At 47.3% G+C, this 27,497-nt stretch overlaps 1 protein-coding gene and 1 pseudogene across 5 annotated transcripts in view; both read left to right on the forward strand.

The window, feature by feature from the left end:
- Positions 1–26,420, forward strand: part of BEND3 (BEN domain containing 3) — a 43,512-nt gene extending 17,092 nt beyond the window's left edge. For 3 of the 5 annotated variants that reach the window (XM_057528152.1, XM_057528151.1, XM_057528153.1), the window contains exons 2-4: positions 5,552–5,599; positions 6,093–6,295; positions 20,586–26,420. In XM_057528152.1, coding sequence (XP_057384135.1) covers positions 5,563–5,599; positions 6,093–6,295; positions 20,586–22,832 — 2,487 coding nt within the window. In that variant the 5' untranslated portion in view covers positions 5,552–5,562 and the 3' untranslated portion in view covers positions 22,833–26,420. Of the gene's footprint in view, positions 1–3,316; positions 3,745–5,551; positions 5,600–6,092; positions 6,296–20,585 lie in introns of all 5 variants that reach the window. The other 2 variants (XM_057528149.1, XM_057528150.1) reach the window with 2 other exon arrangements.
- Positions 13,212–13,765, forward strand: LOC114238964 (60S ribosomal protein L17-like; annotated as a pseudogene).
- Positions 26,421–27,497: the final 1,077 nt, after the last annotated feature.

Consider the following 27,497-nt stretch of genomic DNA (forward strand, 5'->3'; position numbering starts at 1 on the left):
TAAAACAGAAAAAGAAAAAACGTTTAAATATTTATTTACCAATTCATTGAAAAATAACCAAAATAAATATATTACAAGTTAATGTCAATAATATTTTTGTGAAAAAGATATTTTTCCAAAGAAGTGAAAAAAGTGGTATTGTTTACATTTTTGCAAATATCTCTGATATCTGACTTAATAGAAGACGGCTGAATTTTCCTATCTGCCTCTGTATTCAATCTTTGCAAAATGAAGTATCATGTAGTCTCTGGAAAACTCTCCTGCACACCTGTGAAAAGAAGGAGGCAACAGCATCTCAGTTTTATTATGAAAATAATTTTGATCTCATGGACCCCCCCGAAAGGGCCTTGGCTGTACTAGTAAACTGGGTCTCCAAAAAGAAAAAAGAAAGAAAAAAACAAAGCCTGGAACAGGACTGATTTGTAAAAGTGTCACTTTCCACGGTGTGCCAATTTCAAGCTACCAACTTGACTCCACTCGTGCTGGAGTTGGGGAGAGACGTGCAGCCTGTGCAGGCAGCGTACTGCTTTCATGTCGCACTTTGAGGACCTCTGGCAGAGTGTCTGCGGAAGGACTCAGGAAAACCGACGAGGTTGCCTCCAAGAGTATAACCCAGTGACTGGAGGACAGTGGGCTTTTTTTTTTTTTTTTTAAATATTTATTTATTTATTTATTTATTTTTGGCTGTGTTGGGTCTTCGTTTCTGTACGAGGGCTTGCTCTAGTTGCGGCAAGCGGGGGCCACTCTTCATCACGGTGCGCGGGCCTCTCACTATCGCGGCCTCTCTTGCTGTGGAGCACAGGCTCCAGACGCGCAGGCTCAGTAATCGTGGCTCACGGGCCTAGTTGCTCCGCGGCATGTGGGATCTTCCCAGACCAGGGCTCGAACCCGTGTCCCCTGCATTAAGCAGGCAGATTCTCAACCACTGCGCCACCAGGGAAGCCCCCGACAGTGGGCTTTTTAACCAAATATCCTTTTATACCTTTGGAATTGTCAGATGCATGCCCATCCAGTCAAAAGAAAAGGAGACTTTAAGCATCTTCCCTTCTTAAAATGAACTCTCTAAGTTGATCCATAATTTGTCAGTCTTCAGCTTTTCCACTTCTTTGTGGCATCTCTTAGAACTGGTTCTTTCGAAGCGCCGGTGACCGGTTCTCACCGCTCTGCCTGCCCCTTGTCTTGCTTCGCCCCTGCTTCCCGCTGTGGGCCAGGCGCACTGAAATGCAGGAGGCAGATCCAGCCACTGCTGCAGCAGGAGGCCCTGAGGTGGCCCTGCCAGGTCCTGCATTTATGTAGCCAATTTAAGCAACTTATCCTTGTAATTTGATGTTTGAGTGTCTAAAGCATCTTAAACATTTGGGATTACCGTTCCTTTTGCACTTTTGGTAAAAACTGAAGGTTTTCTGATAGCTGCTTCCCCCCCCCACCCCACGCATGTGCCCTGCATGGAAAATCGAACACTGTCATCTCGCCCTGTGAAGAAAGATAGAGACTATTAGGTATTATAATAAAATGATATATGCTCCTACGAGCTCTGCGATATTTAAAACCTTTCTTTACCGCTGACAGTCACTTTGCCTGATGCTTCCTAGGCTATTTGGGTTCAAAACAAACAAAAAAGCATTTTCACTTATTGGATTAACCACTGGAGATTGGTTCTGTTTGAGAGTTACCCTCCCATAGGTCACCCATGTCTTAGAAGCTGTGTGTTTTAACTAGAGGCAGCGGCAAGCTACATGTGTCTCCTTGACACGCGTCCCTTTCACTCGTTTAAATCTTCCCTTGGGATTGGTCAGGGACATGGAACAGGCACCCCCTGGGGAAAAGCTGATTTTCAGGAACATGTGGATGCATAGTTAGACTGTCTCACAATTCGAGATTCGTGGTGAGAGGAATAAGAGGGTTTTGAGAAGGAGAGAATGTTAAAATGAGAAATTCTACAAAGTCCTGCAGGCAAAGGAGATTGTAATCCTAGCAGCCCAGCGGGCGGATGCTGCAGAGTTGGTAGCTCCTACATAACCTATAGTTGTGTAAGCGAAAGGAATTTCTGCGGCATGCTTGGCATCCGGGTGTTTAGTGTCCGCCCAGGATGAACAACCTTGTGACCTTCATCTGGGCAGATGACCAGGAAACGGAGGTAGCAACGTGTGATACCCATCCCCTTTCTACCCAGCTCGGGCGGTGTTGATGTGCTGTGTCTACGTCAGCTCGGGATGCTGGCAAGGGACCCACACATCCCATCCCTCTTGTAGCAACTTCTGTATTGCGAAGTGGACTCTATATAAGCACAGAGCAGCCTCATTTTCCTGCTAGTGATACGGAGATGAAAGGAGATTTCCAGCTGCTAGTGGTCAGAGAGATCCAAGGCTGGAAACTGGCCTCTGTGTTCATGAGAAGAACCTTAACAGAAGAATGAGGATTCTGTTATTCCCTCTCCTGGTGGCTGACGGGAGATACACACAGATTTGGTTTGAATCCTAGTTCTGCCACCAAACAGCTGTGTTATACTGGTCAGGTAGGTACCTGCCCTCTGTTCCCTTCCTCCCCCTTCCAGTAGTCAAACATCTTATTTCTGTAATCAAAATGATATAAAAATAATTTTCCACCTTCACTGAGGTATAATTGACAAAAATTGTAAATATTTAAGGTGTACGCCCTCAGTTTTTTTATTCATTTGGGATTGAAATAGCTCAGGGTAAGATCAAGGCGCGCACGAAGTGGGCAGGCAGGGCCGGGCCCCAAGTGCGCAGGCCGCGGGTGTTAACGGGGACCCTCACCTCGCTCCGCCCCACACGAGCCGCAGGCACTTGGCTTTCCAGGTCTTGCAAACGGGAAACTCCCTGGCTTCCCAATGAGCGTGGCTTGTTCGCCGGCTAGGAGGGAAGGGGCGCACCACACTGCGTTCTGGGTTCCTTCTGTGCCAATCTAACGTCTGTCGCTGGTCTATAAATGGACACGGAAATGTTTCCCAAGGCAGATGCACTCTGGGCGCCCTGAACGCCCAGGAAGCCGCCGCCCCTTCCGTGAGGCTGCCCAGCCCCCTCCGGCTCTCCTCCCACCCGCAGGTGGCTCGGGTGTGCGCCCTTCGCTCATCGTTTTATGACGCGAGAATCGGGGCGAGCTCAGAATTCAGGTGCTAAGATTGCCTGCACTAGGGTCACTTGGTGGTGGTTCGGCGAAAACGCTTCGGCGCACCGAGTCGCCTTCCCGCGCCTCGCTCCCAGAAATGGAGTGTTAGACAAGCGGACCCTCCTTGCTCAGTGCCCGTGGTTCTGTGCTGGGTTTTCTCATCGACTCCTGTTTTCTTTTCCTCTAGGATTCGCTCGTCGTTTTCATGCTTTCCACTTAGCCAGAGGCTTTGTGGCTTTTCACCGTGACCCTTTTTTCCCCCCAAATTAACCACGTGCCGTCTCCTCCCTTTCCCACCTTTTCTCTTCGGAATGTAATTTGTTCAGTACACCATACCCTCTCCAGCAACCCTGTACTCGTTCCTCCTCAGCTGTTCTGCAGCTTCTCACTCGAGGAGACGGCTTATGCGACGGTGCGGCAGGGCCTCCCGGGGCAGATGGTACCCCTGGCCTTCACCCGGCGGGAGGCTCACCTGCGTCTCCTTGAGAAGCCCCCTGTCTGGGCTGCGAATCAGGCCTGAGTTTCTGCCCAGCGTTGGCCAACCTTGCTGTCTGAAAAGAGTACTGGTGCTCACCTAACCTGCCTGGGACTCCCTCCCCTCAGAGACACCCAAACGTGAGATTTCTTTCCTTGAAATACAATGGAAATTGTCTTTGCTGAAATTCACCTCTGGTAAAATAGTTCTTGGCCCCTTGAAGTTGACTTACTGTTTATTTTCACTCAGTCTCACCTGCATGTTATGTTTTTCAGACAGGAGATAGTTAAGTAGGAATTAATCTCAGTTTCAAATAAATCTTAAAATTCCTTATTCATTCCTTTGAAAATCAGTAGTACAGGGATGAAAACAATTGTGCCTGTCATGAAGTAACAGTGACGACTGAGAATAGTGCCATATGTCGTAGCACTATATGAGTGTTGCTGTATTAGTGAGTTGTTTATTTTTTTTTAACATCTTTATTAGAGTATAATTGCTTTACAATGATGTGTTAGTTTCTGCTTTATAACAAAGTGAATCAGTTATACATATACATATGTCCCCATATCTCTTCCCTCTTGCATCTCCCTCCCTCCTATTAGTGAGTTTTGAAGTTATTATCCTGTGCACAGATCACCTAGACACAGTCTTGCTCTCTCCCCATCCATCCGTCTAAAACGGGACCACACACCATTCCACAGCTGCTCCGTGAATGGTTTACTGAACTTTGTGGATGGCATCCCTCCTGCTTATAGAAATTTCATAAAGATACCCCAGAGCCTGCCCCCTCTGACCCGTAAGCAGAATGGGCACTCAGGGTTTGCGGGCAGCTTCACCAGCTGTGGGAATCACAGCTCCTCAATGCCAACACTAGAGGCTGTCATGTGTGTTCTTCTGCCATGTTACTGCCTCATTTATACTTTGTCCTAGTTACGGACATGCTGTTATGTAATCTGGAGGATCTCCAAGACGTAATGGTGCTTTTAGCCATGGTGTCCACTGCATTTCGGCTGGGGCAGCGAGAGTCGGGGGCTGGCTCTGCCCCAGACCCTGCAGCCCATACCGGGTGCCGCCACTGCCTCCTGCCACGTTCCCTCATCAATAAAAAGAGTGGTTTGGACCAGATCGTATGGCTCGGGAGCTTTAAGAACCCACAGTGCCTGTTTCTCTTCATTGCTTCTGAAGGAAGGGCGAGACCAGCACCATCCAATAAAAATATAATGCAAGCCACATATGTAATTTAAAATTTTCTAGCAGCCACATTAAAAAAAAAGTGAAATTAATTCTAATGTTTTATTTAGCCCAATAGATCTGAAATATTATCATTTTAACATGTAGTCAATATATTATTAATGAGATATTTCACATTCTTTTTACTATGCTGAGTCTTTGAAATCCAGCATGTATCTTAAACTTACAGCATGTCTCCATTTGCACTGGCCACATTCCAAGTGCTCGGGAGCCATGGGTGACTAGTGGCTACCGTCATGGACAGCACAGGTCTTTTTGGACCACCTAAGACCTTAGCTCGGGTTCACGGGGTCCACAGGGTCCACAGGGTCCACAGCCTCCTGTGGACCTTTGTCAGCCTTTTCAATTTGTGGCTAGAATGTTTAAGGCAGGGACTAACAGATCATCCAAACTGAGGTCTTTTGTAAGACTTGATTTTCTCAAATATGTTCCTTTCGTTCTATAAGTGGTTCTCAGTTGATGCTTTAAGATGCATTCTGCCCACATAAAGTCTTGGAGAAGCACACAGGAGGCCTGGCTGTTTCTGAGCAACTGCCAACAAGAGGATGAAGTTTTCCTTGATGTTGCAGAGTCGCATCGGCTTAACCTTCTATTACCGGGAGCCAGGGTTGGGAGGGAAAGGGAATTTCTTATGGGTGGGTAAAATTTTAAAAAACGAACAATAAATCAAGACTTTGTCTTTGTCTTTTCATTTAGTGGAATAGAAGATGAATGCAACTGAATTCAGTGAAGATGTAGAAGAAGGTAAAAAAAGAAAAGCCTCTTTTTAAAAAATATTTTAACTTAATACTTTTTTTAGATACATTTACATGGTTCAAAAATATTAAAAGATACCTGATGAAAAATCAAGAAAAGTCTCCTCTCACCCCTGATTCCCATCCTTCTCCACTCACACCTGTGGTATTTTATGTATCTTTCCAGAGTTACTTTTTTAAAAGCATCTTTTAAAAGAGTAGTTTCTCTCCTTCCATCTCCTCTCCCTCCCCTGAGAAAAGACTTTAAAAGCTGTTTTGAACAAAATGTGCTTGGAACATGGTATCATTGTATAGCACTAGTGTGGTGAGATACAGATTGCTTGATTGGAAAGCCAGTTTTATTGTGATCTGTTACTCAGATATTGTTATCTGAGTGATAGTATCAAAGGGCGGCCGCATACAACCTGCCGCTCAGGGGACCCTGCTAATCCCAGCGCCGCCAGGTGGTCTCCCCGCTGAGCCCTATTTCTTCTCTGCCACAGTTCTAAAAAATAACACTGTGAAAGTGGAGACAGAGGCCGAAGATGCGGCCCTGGACTGCTCAGTGAATTCCAGGTCCTCCGAGAAGCACGCTCTGGACAGCGTCTTCACTGGCTTCCAGGACTCCAGCAAGAGAAAGCAGCCGGGCGGCGAGGGCCCGCCGGACTCCGTCCCAAGCGTGAAGAGGCGGCGGCTGATTCCCGAGGTGAGGGCTCACAGGGAAAGCAGGAACTTGTTGATAGCAAGGACTGTTAGTGAAAGCCTACCACATTTCACATAGCGCACACCTTACCTAGATTCCTGGAGAAGGTGAGACTTAGCAGGTCTTTTCCTAAATCAGATCCATCTATTAGGGGAGCTTGTTCACTGAATCTTTTTGTAAAGAGACCAATTATTTTATAACATGGCCGTGACCCCTAACCTACCTATTTTATGAATTTGCTTTATTTCTTAATCACCTGCTGATTATATTGAACTTTGCTAAGTTCTGAGAGAGAGAGAAAATGGAACTGGACATAGCAGTCCCCTCTAGTAGCCTGGAGTCCAGATGGGAGACAAGACAGGTACACAAAACAGTTAAGACTGAGGACAGAGGGGAGTTTGGGAGATGAGGTGTCTGGCCCAGAATGCCTGGTCCACAGAGCCTCTCCACAGACGGGCAGATTACAGTACTTAAACTCTTAGAAGAACATTTTCCCAAGCTCTCCAACGCAGCTGCTCACCACTCACACACACACACGCGCGCGTGCTCTGTGAGGGACCCAGATAGGCATTTCAGCTTCTGCATGTCTGTTCAATAGAGCCCACGTTTCAGAGCTCATCATCATTAGCCAGTACACCATGGGGTATCAGCCTGGGACTCTGGGTTGTTACTGGTTTGTTTTAATTCTCCTCTATTAGATGCTACCCTAGATCTAAATAAATTGGGAATTGATAGGTTTTAGAGATTTAGTAAAGTGATGAGATTAAGATTTTTCACCAGGATTTCAATATGCAAGTTAATATTACATTATAATGAGGACTGATTTGCATGCCACATCATGGAACATTGAGGGATACATTCATTCATTTATTTATTTGGAATTTTTTTCCAAACAGCTCTATTGAGATATAATTCACATACTATACAATTCACCAGTTTAAATTGTTCAAGTCAGTGGTTTTTAGTATATTCGGAGAGTTGTACAACCATTACTGTGATAAATTTTAGAACATTTTCATCACCCCACAAAGAAATCTTGTACCCAGTTAAGCAGTCACTCCCCATCCACCGCTCCTCTAGCTCCTGGCAACCACTGATCTGCTTTCTGTCTCTATGGATTTGCCTATTCTGGACATTTCATATAAATGGAATCATAGACTATGTGGCCTTTTGTATCTGACTTCTTTTACTTAGCATAATGTTTTTAAAGTTCATCCTTGCTGAAGCATGTATCAGTTCTTCATTCCTTTTTATGGCCAAATAATATTTCATGGTGTGAATATATCACATTTTGTTTATCATTCATCAGTTGATGGACATTTGGGTTGTTTCCACTTTTTGACTATCATGAGTACTCCAGCAATACATTTTAGAAAATCCATAATACCCAGAAAAAAAGTTGAATTTTCTTATACCTGTATGAGCATTTTTTTATGAAGGATTAATTAAAAATACCCCACCCTTGACTCTGGCTGCCTAAACCAGCCACTTGCTGCATACCTTGGGACTCTAGGGAAAGTTTCATGTGTGGACGGCAGTTTCCAGTGCAGTAAGTATTGATTGTAGATGAAAACTCAGATTCCTGACTGGAGAGATGCCTGCTGTGGCCAATGAAGCTACAAGATGGTTAGTGCAATAGCTTGTTTGAAAAACCTTTTTACCCATCTGCTTTTTAAAAAATGCTTTATTTTAAACCATAATTTGTTATCCTTTTCCCTAACGATTGGTGTATAGGAACTTTTATGTCATTACATATAGTGCCACAGGGACCATCCGTATCCATATCCATAAACCTCGTGCCCTTCTGTGAGTGATTCTAGGGGTGAGGCTCCTCGAGGTTGTTCTGAAAGGGTTGAGAAGTTTGAGAAGCACTATGGTATGTCCCTGAAGGAACTCCAGGAAACATCGTCTGTGTGTCACATTAAATTCTGCTTATGATCAATTCTGCAAACTCTTTCACGTTTACAAGTGAAGCTTGAGTTCAAGAAATGGAGCACAAAGTTGAGTGTATTGGTTCACCTTTGCTGTGACAAACCATCCCAAAACTTAGCCGCCTTAAAATAACCACTGTTTTGTTCAGTTCTGTGAGTCAGCTGGCAGTTCCTCTGGTTTGGCCTGATGTGGCTGGGGCCAGACGGTAAGGGAGGACCTCACTCCCGTATCTGGGCCTCACCTGGGCTGGTGGGGTGACTCCAGCTTCCCTTTATGCACTTCCTCACCCCCTACGAGGAGGAGGCTAGTCCAAGCTTACTCATATGCCTGGAAGATTTCCAAGGAGGAGCGAGGAGGGCAAACTCTGGGGAGCAAACACTTTTGATGCCTCTGCTTGCAACACATTTGCTCATGGGCCACCAGTCAAAGCCAGTCATATGGCCAAATCTAGATCAAGGGGTGGAAAAGTAGACACCACCCCCCGATGGTGGGAGCAACAAAGTCATGTTGCAAAGAGATTTCCACACAAGGACAGGGGAACTATGATGGCCATTTTTATAAACAATTCACCACAGCAAGGAACAGCCAGCTCTTGCATCAAGAAGGAATTCTGATCACGTGTAGGCTGGTTTGTGGCCTTTGTGGACAGCCCAAGGTGGCCCCATTGCCTCATTGCACAAATGTTGTCACTCTTCATCCTTTCATCCAACACATTTTATTGGCATCGTAGAGAAGGGAGCATCTTCGTCTTCTGGGCATAGAAGGGGAAGGAGAAGGTTCTTATGATTTGTATTTTAGTTGAATCCTTCAGTGTATGAAGCAAGTCAGGAAAGGTCCTGCATTGGGGAAAGGGCCGTTGACGTTCACAATGGAAGGATTTGCCTGAGCATCACAGAAATGATTTGAAGGTTGCAGATGCTCTTCTAGATCTGGTGAGGCAATAAGCTTTGTCTGGCCGGAGCTTCAGCAGCATCCAGGAATTCTGACATGTTTGGAGAAAAGGGAACCAATATATACTTGAATATTTCTAATATGACTTGTCCAATTTACATATTCTAATTGGTCATCTATGTTTACTTTTTTTAAAAAATTTATTTATTTTACTTATTTATTTTTGGCTGCGTTGGGTCTTCGTTGCTGCACGTGGGCCCTCTCCAGTTGTGGTGAGCGGGGGCCACCCCTCATCACGGTGTGCAGGCCTCTCATTGCGGTGGCCTCTCCTGCTGCAGAGCATGGGCTTCAGTAGTTGTGGCTCACGGGCTCAGCCGCTCCGCGGCATGTGGGATCCTCCCGGACCAGGATCCCACCTGTGTTCCCTGCATTGGCAGCCGGGACTCCCAGCCACTGCGCCACCAGGGAAGTCCCCTATGTTTACTTTTCAGTGGATTGGATACAGCAGGCAGCTGTAACCCATTAGATTTTGGAGTAGAAAAGACACTTTAAGTCCTGAGTTTTATTTTGGGAGTGCTGTTAGCTTTGTTCATTTCCCTTAGTGTAGATAATGTGAGGTTGATAGCCCTGCTCCCCTTCCTGTTCTGTAAAAATATATATATATGTAAGTATAAACCTTTTGAAATTCTTGAGCTCCTTGTAGAATGGTGTCATGTGAAGTCAAGGCAGTGTTTCCTTTTAAATGTTTGTATAAGCTGATATGTCAGTAAATCAGTAGCCTCAGAACCCTGGGGGCTTTAGAACAATCCATTGGTTTTATGAAATTATAGCATGTGTTGATTTTTCAAAATGGTACTAGTCCTAATTTAGAGTGGATAGCCCTTTATCCTTCTCTCCCTGGGTTTTCTCTGATCCGTCTTACATGTGTGGTGGGGAAGGAGGAGGTGGGAGAGTGGAAGCAGGGAGTATATACGACTATCTTAAGCACTTTCATCACAGGGTAAGACGGAGGAACGGAGGCTGAAACAAGCAATAATCCAAAAAAGTGGAAAGCATGTACGTTAACAGCTGTTGACTCCCTACCTGACAAATAACCCCACTCCTTTTCTTGTTTCATTTAATCCGTGTAACAGTGATGAGAGAATTAATATCTCCCCCAGAGAGAAGAGCCAGCTCAGACATAAGTTAAAGTCAAGTGCCAGCATGCCAGTGGGGCAGCCTTGTTCCTGGTGTGAGGTGTCAGGAGTGACTGGGAAAACTCAGCTCCCCGCTCTGTATCCAGGAGGTGAGCCCCACCTTCTCTGATCCAGCCCGTAGGAATGGTCAGTTCCAAAATGAATGGAGACTGGAGTCAGATAATGGGGAGTTCACCATGGAGCCTTTGGCCAATTCCGTGACCTCCCAAACTCAGGTCCCTCCATGGTGATGAGGGGTGACACTGCTTCCTCACTGGTTCCTTGTGTGGATCGAGACAACCCCTGGAAGGAGCCCAGCACGGGGCCTGCCCTACATCAGCCTTCAGAAATGTTTATTTACCGCTCCCCAACCCCCATCTCCAACTACTACCCCTTACGGTCAGTATTCAGCTGCCTCCCTCCATGTTTATCAGAAGGAAAATGGCATGGAAGTGCCAAGAGAGGCCACCTCATGCCCTCCTGGACGCCCCCGGCCTGAGCGCCCTTGATTCTGAGCACCTTCCATCTTCTTTGACCCCAAGGAAGGGGGATGAGGGCGAGGGGGGAGGATTTGAGCGGTGGCCCTGATGCTAAAGGTCTGTCACATTCAAACTCCCATCAGTGCTGACGGCCTGCTTATGAGTGACATTTAGTACAATGCTTAGAAGAAAAATAAAACCTCCCTCAAAAAATCTAACAAAAGGCTGTATAAAGACATATTTGGCGCCTCTGCTGGGAAAGGCATGATAGCCAGATACCGCAGATGTGGGAGGTGAGTAGCCAGCGTTTTTATTGCTAATCATCTTTTTGTTCATGGAAGTGGGGGTGATATTCAAGAGCCCTGTGCCAGGCAGAAGTTAGCCTTGTTGTCCTGGGGTTCTTTGTTTCTCTGTTTGTTTTTAATCCTAAAGTGTCATTGCAGTTTGGTTTTCAATTGGAGAATGGAACTGCCATCTCATTCGCTCAGTGCAAATGTACTGAACACCTCCTAGGTGTCATTCACTATGGTCCCAGCTGGAGATTCGTAGTCATTTCCACAGCAGCCCTAGCAGATAGGTACTGGGGCCATTCCCATTTTAGTGAGGCTCAGAGAAGCTAGCACTACCAAGCCTGCTTGATTTGGAACTGTGTACTTAAAACACTGGTGGCAAAAAAAAAACAAAAAAAAAACACTGGTGGCCCTGAGCACTGTGCGGTATTTGTAAGATGCTGTAAGGAGCCTCTGAGGATGCCCTGCCCTGATAGTTCGCCATCCCTATGGTCTTTCTCTTCTCCCTTCCTATAAGTTGCTTTATCTCCCCGGATTCTTATTTTTTCAGGCATGATAACACATTCTCCATCCTCACCACACAGTGTCAGCAGTATAAAGGATAGCCCAAAGGATAAAAGCCATGAGGGCAGAGACAGGCTTGTTCCCTGTGTCCCCAGGGCTTTGCATAGTGCCTGACAGATGTTGGGCACTCAGTAATGTTTGTTTACTGACTCTGTGTGGTAGAGAGCTCTTCCATTCCTTATTGCTAGCTACATCTGGTCATTTAATGATGATGATGATGAAGATAAACATTCTGTTAAAAATGAAAAGCATCACCCCGTCTCGATTATTTGGAGGTGGGTGGTGATGCCAGCCCCCTAGGAACCCTTTTTCATGGTCTGCCCTTGATGCCACATTAATTCTCAACTCCCTACTCCTCTGAAGGCATGCTGCTTTCTTGGTGTTCCACTTAGCTGACTGGGCACCATTTAGCCACTCATCATTCGTTGAACTGAATTCAGTGACTGCTCTTGGATTTGGAGTCCTGAGGAAGACTCAGGACTTGGAGCGTCTCCACGGTGACCCAGTCCCCAAGATGTCACTGGGCATGGACACATCCGTAACCTTACATCAACCTCGTTTTGATCGGTCAGACTCTCCAGCCAAGAGATTTGGGCATTCCCGCTTGAGCCTAAGGGTGCTAGTGGTAGAATGAAATGCACGGATCGGATCCAGGAGAGACGCTGGCACTGCAGAGCCTGAGCTGTGCAGCAGAGTTCACATATGGTTGGAAGATGAGCCTCGGAGAACTGGTAACGGTGTCAGCCAGACACTAGTGCCAAGTAGCACAGATTTAAAGATTTCTTGATACTCCTAGACAGCTGAGCAGAGATTTTATCAGCAGCAGCAAATGCAGCCAGCCCATCGTGCCTTGGCAGCATTTGTGGAATTAATTGGAGCACTGAGTTGACAGGACACCAGTGTGGGGATATCTAAGAACCTTCTCTTTGGTGCTTGTGTCATGCTTTGTGTTGAATTGTGTGTCCAAGGTCTCTGGGAGTGAGGAATGTTGCCCTCTGCTGGGACTCTAACTTAATTTTTTATTCAAGCAACTTAGCCAAAAATGTTTGTATTGATGGCAGTGTTTCTAACATGCTTGGTAGAAACTGAAATGTTTTTATTAATGAGGCTGACTAGTGAGAGTTATGGGGGGTCTCCAGTTCTGATACTCTCTGCTCTTCGCTCGCCATAGGAATGTGCTGGAGTCAAACGACTTCTGTTTGTTTTGTTCAGATAGTTCACCCAGAAACTTGTCCCTGTGCTTATTTTCTACTCTGAGTGTTAATAAGGGCAGATACCCCCTAGAACGTGTACTCTTATTGCATGGCATGTGAGTTTCTGGTGATCTTTCTCTGCATGGAATCTTATTTAAATGTATTAGTGGAACTGCTTGTTACAAAGCCTTTGCTTTGCCCCTTTCCAAAATCAGTTGTAATGTAATTATGATTTTTTTTTCATGATTGGCATTACACACTCAAATTACTCTATATTGGTAAAACCTCATGGAAATCTTATGATCCATGGGACCTCCAAAATTATTTTGGTGTAATAAAATTTAACGGTGAGTGCTTTTTCCTTTCCGGTAAGCGGCCTGAGGTGACCTCTAAAAATGGTTCACTATTCACTTGACCCAGAAAACCCCACAAAATCATGCAAGTCAGGAGATTCAAATCTTCGTGTTCACCTTAAGAACACTCGTGAAACTGCCCAGGCCGTTAAGGGTACGCGTATCCGAAAGCCACCAAGTATCTGAAGGATGTCACCTTAAAGAAGCAATGTGTGCCGTTCCGTCGTTACAATGGTGGAGTTGGTAGGTGTGCCCAGGCCAAACACTGGGGCTGGGTGCGGGGTCAGTGGCCCAAAAAGAGTGCTGAATTTTCACTGCACACGCTCAAAAATGCAGAGAGTAATGCTGAACTTAAGGGCTTAGATGTAGATTCTCTGGTCATTGAGCACATCCAGGTGAACAAAGCCCCCAAGATGTGGCACAGGACTTACAGAGTTCATGGTGGGATCAACCCATACATGAGCTCTCCCTGCCACATTGAGATGATCCTTACTGAAAAAGAACAGATTGTTCCTAAACCAGAAGAGGAGGTTGCCCAGAAGAAAAAGATATCCCAGAAGAAACTGAAGAAACAAAAACTTATGGCCCGGGAATAAATGCTGCAAAAAATAAATGCAAATAAAAGTAAAAAAAAAAAAAAAAATTTAACGGTGAGTAAATTGCTAAAAATCTAATTTACAGTCTATAGGAATTAGCAAGTAAGACAATTTGAATTAGGACAGTGCTTTTCAACAGTGACCCACAGTTATAAATTCACCTTATAGAGCCATCTGGTTCACATATATGGATTTGTATGTAAATAAAGAGACACAGAGCAATAGAACAAAACTTCTTGAATTTACTTACTGTGTTCAATGCCCTCTGATATTTCTATTGTTTTCTTTTTTTCTTTCTTTCCTGTCTCTCATACTTCCTCCTTCCCTCCCTCTTTCTTTTTTTGTTTTTGTTTTTTTGGCTGCACTGCGCAGCATGCAGGGTCTTAGTTCCCCGACCAGGGATTGAACCCATGCCCTCTGCAGTAGAAGCATGGAGCCCTAACCACTGGACTGCCAAGGAATTCTCCCCTCCCTCTTTTATGCTGGTCTTGACCCATCAAATCAATGTCATCATTTAGTAATGGGTCACGTGACAGCCCATAGTTCTAAACACACTGTGTCAGGAGTAAAGATTTTCAACCATCTCCATCCCTTTCTTTCTCCAAGTTTCTGATGTGTGTGTATGCGGTTTCTTTCTTTCCTTTCTTTCTTACTTTTTATTTATTTTCATTTGTTTTAAGTTTTCTTTTTTTTAATATTTATTTATTTTATTTATTTATTTTTGGCTGCGTCAGGTCTTAGTTGCAGCACTCGGGATCTTCGTTGTGGTGCACGGGCTCTCTAGTTGTGGCGCAAGGGCTCAGTTGCCCTGCAGCATGCGGGATCTTAACTCCCCAACCAGGGATCGAACCCGCATCCCCTGCATTGGAAGGTGGATTCGGTTTTTTTTTTTTAATAATTTTTTTTTTGAATTTTTGAATTTTATTTTATTTATTTTTTATACAGCAGGTTCTTAATAGTTATCCATTTTATACATATTAGTGTATACATGTCAATCCCAATCTCCCAATTCATCCCACCACCAGCACCACCCCCACCACTTTCCCCCCTTGGTGTCCATATGTTTGTTCTCTACATCTGTGTCTCTATTTCTGCCCTGCAAACCAGTTCATCTGTACCATTTTTCTAGGTTCCACATATATGCATTAATATACGATATTTATTTTTCTCTTTCTGACTTACTTCACTCTGTATGACAGTCTCTAGATCCATCCACGTTTCTACAAATGACCCAGTTTCATTCCTTTTTATGGCTGAGTAATATTCCATTGCATATCTGTGCCACATCTTCTTTATCTATTCATCTGTCGATGGGCATTTAGGTTGCTTCCATGACCTGGCTATTGTAAATAGTGCTGCAATGAACACTGGGGTGCATGTGTCTTTTTGAATTACGCTTTTCTCTGGGTATAGGCCCAGTAGTGGGATTGCTGAGTCATATGGTAATTCTATTTTTAGTTTTTTAAGGAACCTCCATACTGTTCTCCATAGTGGCTGTATCAATTTACATTCCCACCAACAGTGCAAGAGTGTTCCCTTTTCTCCACACCCTCTCCAGCATTTGTTGTTTGTAGATTTTCTGATGATGCCCATTCTAACTGGTGTGAGGTGATACCTCATTGTAGTTTGATTTGCATTTCTCTAATAATTAGTGATGCTGAGCAGCTTTTCATGTGCTTCTTGGGGAAGGCAGATTCTTAACCACTGGACCACCAGGGAAGTCCCTCTTCCTTCCTTTTTAAAATTATCCTCTGCTTTCTGCCAGGTAGCAGAACTACAGAACTGAAAAGAGCTTGAAACCCCACCTTGAGCTCAGCTGTCCTTCCTGTACTCCTCCCAGCCCCAGTCTTTAGAGCAAACAGACCTCTAAGAATGCCTTCCGTGAGTGACTTACCCTGCTGCACTGTAGGAAAGTTCTTCTCTTATTTACTGGTTGAGAGTAACCATTACAACTAGTTCAATAAAAGGCCCATAGTATTGTCACTGCTGCAGCTTGGGAAGAGCGTTGTTTAATAATAATCATACTAAAACAGTAAATATTTATTAAGCACTTACTGATTCAGACACAGGCTCAGTGCTTCATATACATTATCTCATTAGGTCATCATAGCTACCCTGGTACCCAGAGACAGGTACCATGATATATCCCTGAGTTACACACAGGAAGCTGAAGCATGAAAGGTCATGCAGAGAACCTATCCACTCCTTTATACCTCCCTACACTCATGTTATTCATTAAGCTAGTGGCCTCTCTGAACAGGTTCTTTTTCTTAAGCATATATTTGAGGGTGGTAGACACTTTACCCTGCTTGACAAACATTCAGTGAGCTCTTCTCTGTCCCAGGCACTTTGCAGGACACTAGGGATGGACTCAGGAAGGACCTGGTCCCATCATGTAACCATTGTGCAGTGTGATGAGGATGGGGATAGCTCAGGGAGGAGACCCCACGAGGGAGAGGGGCAGGTGGCAGGCTCGCCCCAGCCCAGCAGGCCCCTGGTCCTCTGCTCTTGGGGAAGTTTTTTGGCGGGGTTGGGGGTTGGGGTAGGAGGGCCAGGGGCCTCTGACCCATCATCAGTTTATAAATTTATTTATTTTATTTATTTATTTTTGGCTGCATTGGGTCTTCGTTGCTGCTCGCGGGCTTTCTCTAGTTGCGCGAGCGGGGGCTACTCTTGATTGTGGTGCGCGGGCTTCTCATTGCGGTGGCTTCTCTTGTTGCGGAGCATGGGCTCTAGGCGCGTGGGCTTCAGTAGTTGTGGCACGTGGGCTCTAGAGCACAGGCTCTGTAATTGTGGCGCACGAGCTTAGTTGCTCCGCGGCATGTGGGATCTTCCCGGACCAGGGCTCGAACCCGTTTTCCCCTGCGTTGGCAGGCAGGTTCTTTAACCACTGCGCCACCGGGGAAGCCCCCATCATCAGTTTAGACAAACAAACCCTGAAGAAAGTATTGCCTACCTCGGTGGGATAATCGAAACACTTGAAAGAATTCCTTTATTTTCAGGGTCCTGAGAGAGTAAAGTAGCTGTTCTTCTGCGTGGTTGTTGTCAACAGAGATGGAAGAGAAAAATTAGCCTTTGTCTCATATGAGTCTGATGATTCCATTATTTAAAAGAGAGGGTCCAGGAAGTAATTCATTCATTTAAATGAACAATAACGTGGGAGGTTCAGAAGGATCAGTGTCTCACATGCTTATGTGGCCTCACTGTCTCTTTCCACCTCAGGCCTTCGTATTGCTCACCTGCCGTTGTAACGGCTGCCCCCCTGAGAGTGTCTCTTCCCTACATTTTTTTAGGCTGCAAGAGAAAAGCACCTCATGTACTGTGCTGTGCTGGCATTAGTTATCTGAATGCTTACAAATGACACTGAATCTGCCTGGATGAGATAAACTGAGGGCAGACCACCTGGCCCTGGCCACCCAAAGAGGTCCAACGGCTTGTTAGAAATGCAGAGCCTTGAATCAGAATCTGTGTTCTAACTAGACCCCAGGCTGTTCATATGGATATTAGACTTCCAGAAGCGCTGGGCTGGGCCAGGTTATGCCAACCATATTCTTCCCCAGGTGGGGAAGCATCGTAAGGATGCCCTGTGTCCTTGTCCATTTTCTAGTTGCCTGAGGCATGCGCATGTCTGTGGAAGCACATGCTTTGTGCTTCAACCCTGCCTGCTCCCCTGACACCCACAGGTGCTCACCAATTAGTTCTTCTGCTTCATTAGACCCTCAAAAATATATTCCAGTATGTTTTGGGGTCAAATTCAACATTTGTCAAAAACAAATTTATGACTGAGATATATAAACGACACATATTTAAAGCATACCATTTGATAAGTTTTGACGTGTATACCAGTGAAACTATGCCACAATCAAGATGAGAAACATATCCATCACCTACTACCATGAACGTTTCCTTGTGCCCTTTTGCATCCTCCCTGCATCCCCAGGTAACCACTAGTCTGCTTTCTATCACTAAAGATGAGTTGGCATTTTCTAGAATTTTATATGAATGGAATCCTACAGGCCTCTTTTGTTTGACTGGCTTCTTTCACTCATCTTAATTATTTTGAGATTCATCATGAGTATCATGTTTATCAGCTCTATTGCTGAGTAGCATTCTGCTGTATAACACAGTATATCTATATACTTGTTCAAAACTTGGGTTGTTTCCAGTTTGGGGCTATTTACAAACAGGGCTGCCATGAACATCTGCATGTAAGTCTTTGTATGATCATGTGCTTTCATTTTGCTTGGTAAATAAATACCTAGGAATGGAATACCTGGATCATATGGTCCCATATATATTTAACTTCTTAAAAAAATAGCAACTGTTTCCTAAAGTGGCTATACCATTTTATATCCACCCCAGCAGCATGTGAGAGTTCCAGTTCCTTCACATCATCTCCGTCATTCAGTACTGTCTGTCTTTTTGATTACACCCATCCTAGTGGGGGTGATGTGGTATCTCAGTGTGGTTTTAATGTGCAGGTTACTAAGCATCTTTTTTTTTAATTTATTTTTTGGCCGCATTGTGGAACATGTGGGATCTTAGTTCCCGAAACAGGGATTGAACCCATGCCCCCTGCAGTAGAAGTGTGGAGTCTTAATCACTGGACCACCATGGAAGTCCCACTAAGCATCTTTTTATGTGCTTTTTTGCTATTTATATGGCTTCTCCAAAGTGACTATTGAAGCCATTAATTGGGTTGTATGTCATTATTGAGTTTGAGTGTTCTTTATGTAATCTGGATTCAAGTCCTTTATCAGATAAATGATTTGCCTGAGTTTTCTTCCAGTCTGGGCTTGTTTTTCATCTTTTAAAGAAGTTTTAAATTTTGATGAAGTCCAGTTTATCAGTTTATCAGTTTGTTCTCTTATGGATCATGCTTGTGGTATTGTATCTGAGAAATATTTGCCTAAAACAAGGTCATAAAAGATTGCTCTTATGCTTTCTTCTAGAAGTGTTAGAATTTTAAGTTCGTTTTTATTTTTACATCCATGATCCATTTTTAGTTAATTTTTTATATATGTAGGATGAAACTTTTTTGCTTTTTTTTTTTTTGCATATGTGTATCCAATTTTTCTAGCATCATTTGTTTAAAAGATTCTCCTTTTTCTACTGAATTGCCTTTGAACCTGTGTTGAAAATCACTTGTCCATATATGTATAAATAAGCCTCTTAAACCGTCCAGGGCCTGGCAGTAGGGAAAACCACTAAAGAAAGCTGAGGACTCTGGGATCCCAAATGGTCTGGGCAGTTGCCTTCTGGTATGAAGCTTTGGAGTCTTTAAGGGTATCTTCAGGACTTCCCTGGTGATACAGTGGTTAAGAATCCGCCTGCCAATGCAGGGGACACGGGTTCGATCCCTGGTCTGGGAAGATCCCACATGCTGTGGAGCAACTAAGCCCATGTGCCACAACTACTGAGCCCGCGTGCCACAACTACTGAAGCCCACGTGCCTAGAGCCTGTGCTCCGCAACAAGAGAAGCCACCGCAATGAGAAGCCCGAGCACTGCAACAAAGAGTAGCCCCCGCTCACCATAACTAGAGAAAAGCCCACGCTGAGCAACGAAGACCCAATGCAGCCAAAAATAAATAAATAAATAAATAAATGTATTTATTTTAAAAAAAAAGTCTATCTTGAACTTTCCCTGGGAGTCCATCAGGAGTGGACCTGCAGAGTGTGCCAACCTTGGGAGAGTTGAGATAATCCCTGAAATCATTTTTGGTAGGGCTTAATTCGCTCGCTGTCCTCTATTGAGCAAGGCTGGAGAGTACATAGAAAGTACCTTTCTAGATGCATAGGAAAGGTGTTAATTCAGTACATGCAGTGGGTTCTTTAGGACATGGGGCTTAATACTCTTCTGCAATTCTGGTTGAGAAGAGCTGCTGGACCAAGAAGGGCTAGGAGACCGAGACTTGGAAACCTGGGAGGCCTCATCACTTCACAGAATCCACAGTCGCCCGGGCTTGGGCGAGTTCTGGGCCTTTTCCAGTCTGAGATTAGATGTGACTCCAGGCAGTGGTAGAGTTGACAACAGACTGCCACTCTCTAGACCAGGGGTCCCCAACCCCTGGGCTGTGGACCCCTACCAGTCTGCGGCCTGTTAGGAACCGGGCCGCACAGCAGGAGGAGAGCAGCGGGTAAGCGAGCGAAGCTTCATCTGCCGCTCCCCATCACTCCCCATCACTCACATTACCGCCTGGACCATCCCCCAGCCCACCACTGTCCGTGGAAAAATTGCCTTCCATGAAACCGGTCCCTGGTGCCAAAAAGGTTGGGGACCGCTGGACCCCAGTTCTTCCGTGCTCAACACCATGCATCTTGGGACCTGTCCAGAGTGGAGACACCTACTCTCCTAGAGGCTGCAGGCTGGACAACACGCTGCTGCCTTCTGGAGCTGCCGTTGGCAGGAATCCTCCCTGTCTGAGAGCAGTCAGGGCAATGAGGTGACCTGCCCAAGGCTAAACTGCCACAGGAGTGCTTCCTGTGCCCGGGGTCTCTCCCATCCCTCGAGGACTCTTGCCCGGCCTTGCCAGGATCTGTGTTGTCTCCTGCCAGGCCTTGTAGACAGGAAGTTCAGGGCTTGTGTCCTACAGGAATTAGAAGCTTTCGAGGTCCAGCCTGAGCCTCTCAGGAAGTAGGGAGAGCGAGCAAGTTTGGCACTGGGATGCAGGTTTGTGTTAGTGGTGTGCTGTGTACCGGCAGAGTGATTCCCGGGCAAGGGAAACACTTTCTCACAGGCTCCTGCGATCGACCTTGGCCCCTCTTTGTGTCTAGGGTAGTAAACCAGAGCCCTCAGCTAACGCACTTCTTGTCTTCCAGGCGCTCCTAGCAGGCATGCGGAACCGGGAGAACAGCTCGCCCTGCCAGGGCAACGGGGAGCAGGCAGGCAGGGGCAAGAGCTCGGGCTCCGTGTGGCCGGGCGAGGAGGAGCCCAGCAACGACGTGACCACGCCCTCCTACAAAAAGCCTCTGTACGGCATCTCGCACAAGATCATGGAGAAGAAGAACCCTCCCACCGGAGACGCGCTTAACACGTTCGAGCTCTTCGAGAAGGCGAACCCCAGGAACAGCCCCTCACCGCTGCGGCTCCTGAACGAGCCACAGAAGCGGGACGGCGGCGGTGCCACGGCAGCCACCGATGGTGACCCCAACATCTACTTTCTCATCCAGAAGATGTTCTACATGCTCAACACGCTCTCCTCCAACATGTCGCAGCTGCACAGCAAGGTGGACCTGCTCTCCCTGGAGGTGAGCCGCATCAAGAAGCAGGTGAGCCCCACCGAGATGGTAGCCAAGTTCCAGCCGCCCCCCGAGTACCAGCTCACGGCAGCCGAGCTCAAGCAGATCGTGGACCAGAGCCTGTCGGGCGGCGACCTGGCCTGCCGCCTGCTGGTGCAGCTCTTCCCTGAGCTCTTCAGCGACGTGGACTTCTCCCGGGGCTGCAGCGCCTGCGGCTTTGCGGCCAAGCGGAAGCTGGAGTCGCTGCACCTGCAGCTCATCCGCAACTATGTGGAGGTCTACTACCCATCGGTGAAGGACACGGCCGTGTGGCAGGCTGAGTGCCTGCCCCAGCTGAACGACTTCTTCAGCCGCTTCTGGGCCCAACGGGAAATGGAGGACAGCCAGCCTGGCGGCCAGGTCGCCGGCTTCTTCGAGGCTGAGCAGGTGGACACCGGCCACTTCCTGGACAGCAAAGACCAGGAGGAGGCCCTGTCCCTGGACCGGAGCAGTACCATCGCCTCGGACCACGTGGTGGACACGCAGGACCTAACTGAATTCCTGGACGAAGCCTCGTCGCCCGGGGAGTTCGCCGTCTTCCTTCTGCACCGGCTCTTCCCCGAGCTCTTCGACCACCGGAAGCTGGGCGAGCAGTACAGCTGCTACGGGGACGGAGGCAAGCAGGAGCTGGACCCACAGAGGCTGCAGATCATCCGCAACTACACGGAGATCTACTTCCCCGACATGCAGGAGGAGGAGGCCTGGCTGCAGCAGTGCGCCCAGCGCATGAACGACGAGCTGGAGGGCCTGGGGCTGGACGCGGGCAGCGAGGGCGAGCCCCCGCGGGACGACTGCTACGACTCTTCCAGCCTTCCCGATGACATCTCCGTGGTCAAGGTGGAAGACAGCTTCGAGGGCGAGCGGCCCGGCCGGCGGTCCAAGAAGATCTGGCTGGTGCCCATCGACTTCGACAAGCTGGAGATCCCGCAGCCCGACTTCGAGGTGCCTGGCGCCGACTGCCTGCTCAGCAAGGAGCAGCTGCGCAGCATCTACGAGAGCAGCCTGTCCATTGGCAACTTTGCCTCACGCCTGCTCGTGCACCTGTTCCCCGAGCTCTTCACCCACGAGAACCTGCGCAAGCAGTACAACTGCAGCGGCTCCCTGGGCAAGAAGCAGCTGGACCCGTCCCGCATCAAGCTCATCCGCCACTACGTGCAGCTGCTCTACCCGCGGGCCAAGAATGACCGCGTCTGGACACTGGAGTTCGTGGGCAAACTGGACGAGCGCTGCCGGCGCCGGGACACAGAGCAGAGGCGCTCCTACCAGCAGCAGCGCAAGGTCCATGTGCCGGGCCCGGAGTGCAGGGACCTGGCCAGCTATGCAATCAACCCCGAGCGGTTCCGGGAGGAATTTGAGGGGCCCCCGCTGCCCCCCGAAAGGAGCAGCAAGGACTTCTGCAAGATCCCCCTGGACGAGCTGGTGGTGCCCTCGCCCGACTTCCCGGTGCCTTCGCCGTACCTGCTGTCAGACAAGGAGGTGCGCGAGATCGTGCAGCAGAGCCTCTCTGTGGGCAACTTCGCCGCCCGGCTGCTCGTCAGGCTCTTCCCCGAACTCTTCACCGCCGAGAACCTCCGGCTGCAGTACAACCACTCCGGGGCGTGCAACAAGAAGCAGCTGGACCCCACGCGGCTGAGGCTCATCCGCCACTACGTGGAGGCCGTGTACCCGGTGGAGAAGATGGAGGAGGTGTGGCACTACGAATGTATCCCCAGCATCGACGAACGGTGCCGCCGCCCCAACAGGAAGAAATGCGACATCCTGAAGAAAGCCAAGAAGGTGGAGAAGTGATGGGCACCGCGGGCACTGAGCGTTCTGCCGGAGCCCGCGACGTGTCCACAGCCGCGCACCTTACGTCGGCGGGGAGGGGCCTGCTGCATTTGCACACGTGACCGCCCTGCCGGCCACGGCCGCGAGAAAGAAGCCTCGCATTTGGCCTCTTGTACTTACGACTTTTGTCCTGTGTTCCTGGCGGTGCAGCCAGAGTTTGGGGAGGGCCAAGCTGTGATAGCAGAGAGGCCTCAGGAGTCAGGGCTCCCTTTCCTTGGCAGTGTCCTCCCAGTCCCCTCACAATTTGAAATGCAAATCGAGCAGCCCTCTTGGTCCTCTTCCCACGTTTTACATCTTCCACTTTTATCAATTTTTTTTAAGTTAAAAAGAAACCCTTTTTAAAAAAATCATTGGGCTCTGTGGAGGCCATTTTACTTAGAAAAAAAATCTTTTAAATATTTGAGATGAAGTACTGTAAGATGACTTCAGTTGCTGGGAATTTTTTTTTTTAAGACGGTTTCAGATAAATGAAATTTTTAGAAGTGCCATGTTCCTGCATGATGGCTAATAGCTTCAGGTGGCATAGAGACGGATTTTACTGACCTTGTCTTTTACATCGGATTTTGGAAGAGTCAGGATGCCTCTTGGATGGCGGTGGAGGGGATGGAATAGTGCGATGTCTTTCTGACCATGGTCAGTCACCTTCTCCCTCCCACTGTGGTGCCGAGGAAGGGGCTTAGGGGGCGGCCTGGCCTGGCCTGGCCTGGCCCAGGTTGCTGCGCCGGTAGAATGTTGTGCTCACTCTGTAGACGAGAACACTGGATGATGATGATGATGATGATGATGATGATGATATGAATGTAGAGAGACGTGGGAACACGTTCACAATGTCTTCATTTGAGCTGTGTCCTCCCACTGCCCCCTTTCCTCTCTAGGCAAGGATGCTGTTGGAGGGGCAGACACATTACCTTGGAAAAGTGTGTGTGGATATTTGGCTTCTTGTTTGATCTAAGGATGGGCCCCTTTGGGCTCACCAAGAACTGTTTACTTTCCATGTGTGTATTTGTACAAAACAAAACCCGGGTTCTGGGAGCTACAGTGACTTCACCACCCCTCAGTGTCAGCTCCGCCAGTCAGTACACATCCTTGTTCCTCAGGGCGGGCCCCAGCCTTGGGCTCTCTTGGGGATACCTGGTATTGGAAGGACACAGGCCATCTCAAATGGGGCTCCCATATCCCTTCCCAGGGTCCACTCAGAGCTTTCCCTTTGGGCCCTCAGAAGGTCCTGCTATCCTACATCTGGCTGGTCCCTTGGCCTTGGGATGAGACACCTCTTTTCTCTCCCCTGGTTGGGAAGGTCACATTGCTCCAGGCCAGCGGCATGCTCTCCAGGATTCCAACCTGGAGGAAACTCCCCAACAGGTAAAGTCCTTAATATAAAAACAATACTTTTACCTACCTGACTGTGGGGGCCAGTGCCTAAGAGGGAAAGGAAACAGTCTAACCCAAACAAACACAGTACATCATACCAGAAAGCTAGAAAATGAATTGAATCACACAGGGTAGTCCTAAAGCCCTTGTGGAATGTTACTGATTTAATAATATAATGGCTTAATATTTTGCTACCTTAAAATGCAGAAAAAATAGAAACAATCTATGACTTTTCTTCATACAGATAAGGACTTAAGTTTCAGTGGCTGTATGACAGAATTTTGCCTGCACCCAGCGGGCAGTTGTTTTTTTTTAATATGACAAGATTCTGAGCAGTGTAAAGTTGCTGATCTAACTTTAGTAAATTTGCTTTTAAATGTCATTTACAGATTATTTCTATTGAAACTGCGGGCCTAAATTATTGCAATTTAGAAATGCACAGGGACTTAATAAATGACTGTCTCCCCACGCACCCACATGTGCACACACACATTTCTTAGTTAAAAACTGAAGTGAGAGGAAGGGGACCGACATGAATAACAAGCTCAACCTCTTTGTGCCTGGAAAGGAGGAGGACTGAAGCAGCCAGAGACTCACTTCCCCTCTCCTGGGCCTTCCTCTATGCCTTAGTCTCTCCAGCACATAAATGCATGCCTGCGCGCGCGCGTGCACACACCCAAAGATGGCAGTGGCACTCTCTCACCCACCAGCCCTGTGGGCGGGAGGGTGCCGTGGAATTTGTTCTGGTCTCTAGGATGTATCCAAGAGGATTCCAAGCCATGTGAAAATTGCCCTGCTTTCTAGAGGGTGGAATGTGACCCTGCAACTTCAGAAGCACAATCATTTAATAATTAAAAAAAAAAAAAATCATCCTATCTACCCACGATAGAGACATCAACAGGTTCTAGGAATGAACTATGTCTCTTTAGAACCTAAAGCATGTTCAATTTTTGGAAACCGTGTTTTGGTGGTTTCCTTAATACCTTTCCTTGTAGGGCTTCTTCCCCCCAAATCTTAGCGTCCCTTCCAGTGAAGAGAGGTGGACACACTCTGTGAGCTGTTTCTTGTCTCTCTGGACTGACTCATCAGGAACCGCCTGTGGGTCCCGTGTCTGTCTGTGTGGTGTCCTCAGAGCTCCAGCCATACAGGTGGGCTCCAGGGCCAGTTTTTTTTACACGAAGCAATAGAAGTACAAAATACTAAATTTTTTTCAAAATTTAATGTTTTCCATAAAATCTGTTGGCAAAACCCCGTCTCCCTCCCCATCTAAATTCTTTGATTTTTACTTGTTTGCTTTTTTTGGAATGTTTTCCCCTTCATGTCCAGAGGACTAAAGAAGTAGCACAGATACATTTCTGATGTTGAGTAAAATAGCAAGTCACAATAGGTGGTAGTGTCCCTTGTTTTTTCTCTGTTAGTAAGTTTTAAAAGAATGTATGAAGATAGTCATGAATGTACTAAGTGTTCTAATCCTGCTTCAGTTCACTTTGGCTGTGTCTACATGACAACACACGTTTGACAGGGAATAAAGTCGTGTCCAGTGTCATGGGTGTTAGTGTGCCCCTTCCCCCTTCAGTGTTGGCTCCAAACCTTCCTTTCTTTTTAAGTTTGGGGGGAGGGGCACCACCTCAGCAGCAATCATCAACCAACCAATGGGATCTACTTAGTGGTGAATGGATTAGCTGTTTAAATGCTAGGAGTCACTGGCCTACCCTAGCACAGCATGGCTACTCGGGTTCCTGCAGAGATGGCCTCAGTTTCCACCTTTGCCCCCAAATGTTTACTTCTTGCCTGATTGAGGAGGAGGGTCTTGAGACCCCGGATTGGAGGCCATTGAGCTCTTACCCTGCCTCGCTGTGTAGATGGATGATATGGAGTGGGCACGGGGTGGGGGCCGAGGGGCTCCGACTGTCACGTGGAGATACTTGCCTCTTGTAGATCCAGCCTTAATGTTCTTCTGACATCCTAGTGACAGCAGACCCTGCACAAAGTGGATATCAGAATTAATACTGTGAGGAGACAAAATAATGAGTATAGTTTTACCAAAGATAATATCGCATAATGTCTGCATTTTACCATTGATTTGAGTGCATCCTTAGAAAACTGAATGTAACAAAAACCCAGGACATTTTTGGAAATTGTATGCTCTCTAGCAACTTTGTGTGAATTTTTATACAAGCACTGTTTTATGAGTTATATAAAATGTTATAAAAATAGAAAATATATGGTCTCGTAACATCTTATTTTCTTAAGGCAGAGGTCTCTCGGAATGTCTGGGTGTGTTTGTCTTTGCGTGCGGCCTCCCCCCTCCCCCCTTGTCCCCGGGGAGGGCGCGGGCACTCGGGGCACCTCGGCCTCTCGGACTTAACACGCTCTGGGTATCGGGGTGCAGTTTGTCACAGCCGAGTGACTGAGACGTCTCCACACAAACGGCTTCCTGGCCATGCAGTAGGGGCGCGGCTGACTGCCCCCCTTTCCTGGTCGGGTGCCAGACCCGCCCTGCTGCTAAACTAGCAGAGCTTCAGTTCACTCTTTTTTTTTCCACTTTGGATTAAATGAGATTTCGTTCCTCAAAGCTGACGTATTATTAACTGGTAACAAAAGGATACATGTTTTTTTTCTCGCCCCTTTGGTGAATTATAAATCATTGAATAATACTTCACAGTAAAAATAAGGTCTCAAGCTATCAGAGCAACACTGTTTCGGACCCGGGGTTCGCGCGGGCTGAAGTGAGTTGTGGCCTGCGATTGGAGCCCGCCGCCTCCAGGGCGGGAGCGCTCAGCCCTGAGTCCTGACACCTGTGCTGTAAGCCTCGCGCAGGTCAGGGCTGATCGGGGTTGGAGCCTCAGACATTTACTCCGTGAGCAGGTTTAAGCAAGACTTGAAGGAAGACTAAATTCTTTAGGTCCAATTCTGGCTGAGGGCATCTTTGTTTTCGACCAAAAGAAAAGAAAAAAGTCCCTTTCCTCCGCTGCCGCGAAGGTGCTCGCTGCTTCCGAGGAAGCGGAGGCCGCACGGGGGGGAGGCCCGCCCTGCAGCCGCGACTGGCGCCGCCCCCGGCGCCCCGCCGCCCAGCGCTCGCCCGCGCCGCGGCCTCCGTCTCCGAGCCCGCCTGCATCTACTCGGCCCTCGGCCTGCACGACGAGTGACGCGACGGCCACGGAGGGTAAGATCAATACCCTCATTAAAGCAGCCCGCGTAAATGTTGAGCCTTTCTGGCCAGGCTTGTTTGCCGCGGCTCTGGCCAGTGTCAAC

The sequence above is a fragment of the Balaenoptera acutorostrata genome, chromosome 14 (genome assembly GCF_949987535.1).
Source record: "Balaenoptera acutorostrata chromosome 14, mBalAcu1.1, whole genome shotgun sequence".
Lineage (NCBI taxonomy): Eukaryota > Metazoa > Chordata > Mammalia > Artiodactyla > Balaenopteridae > Balaenoptera > Balaenoptera acutorostrata.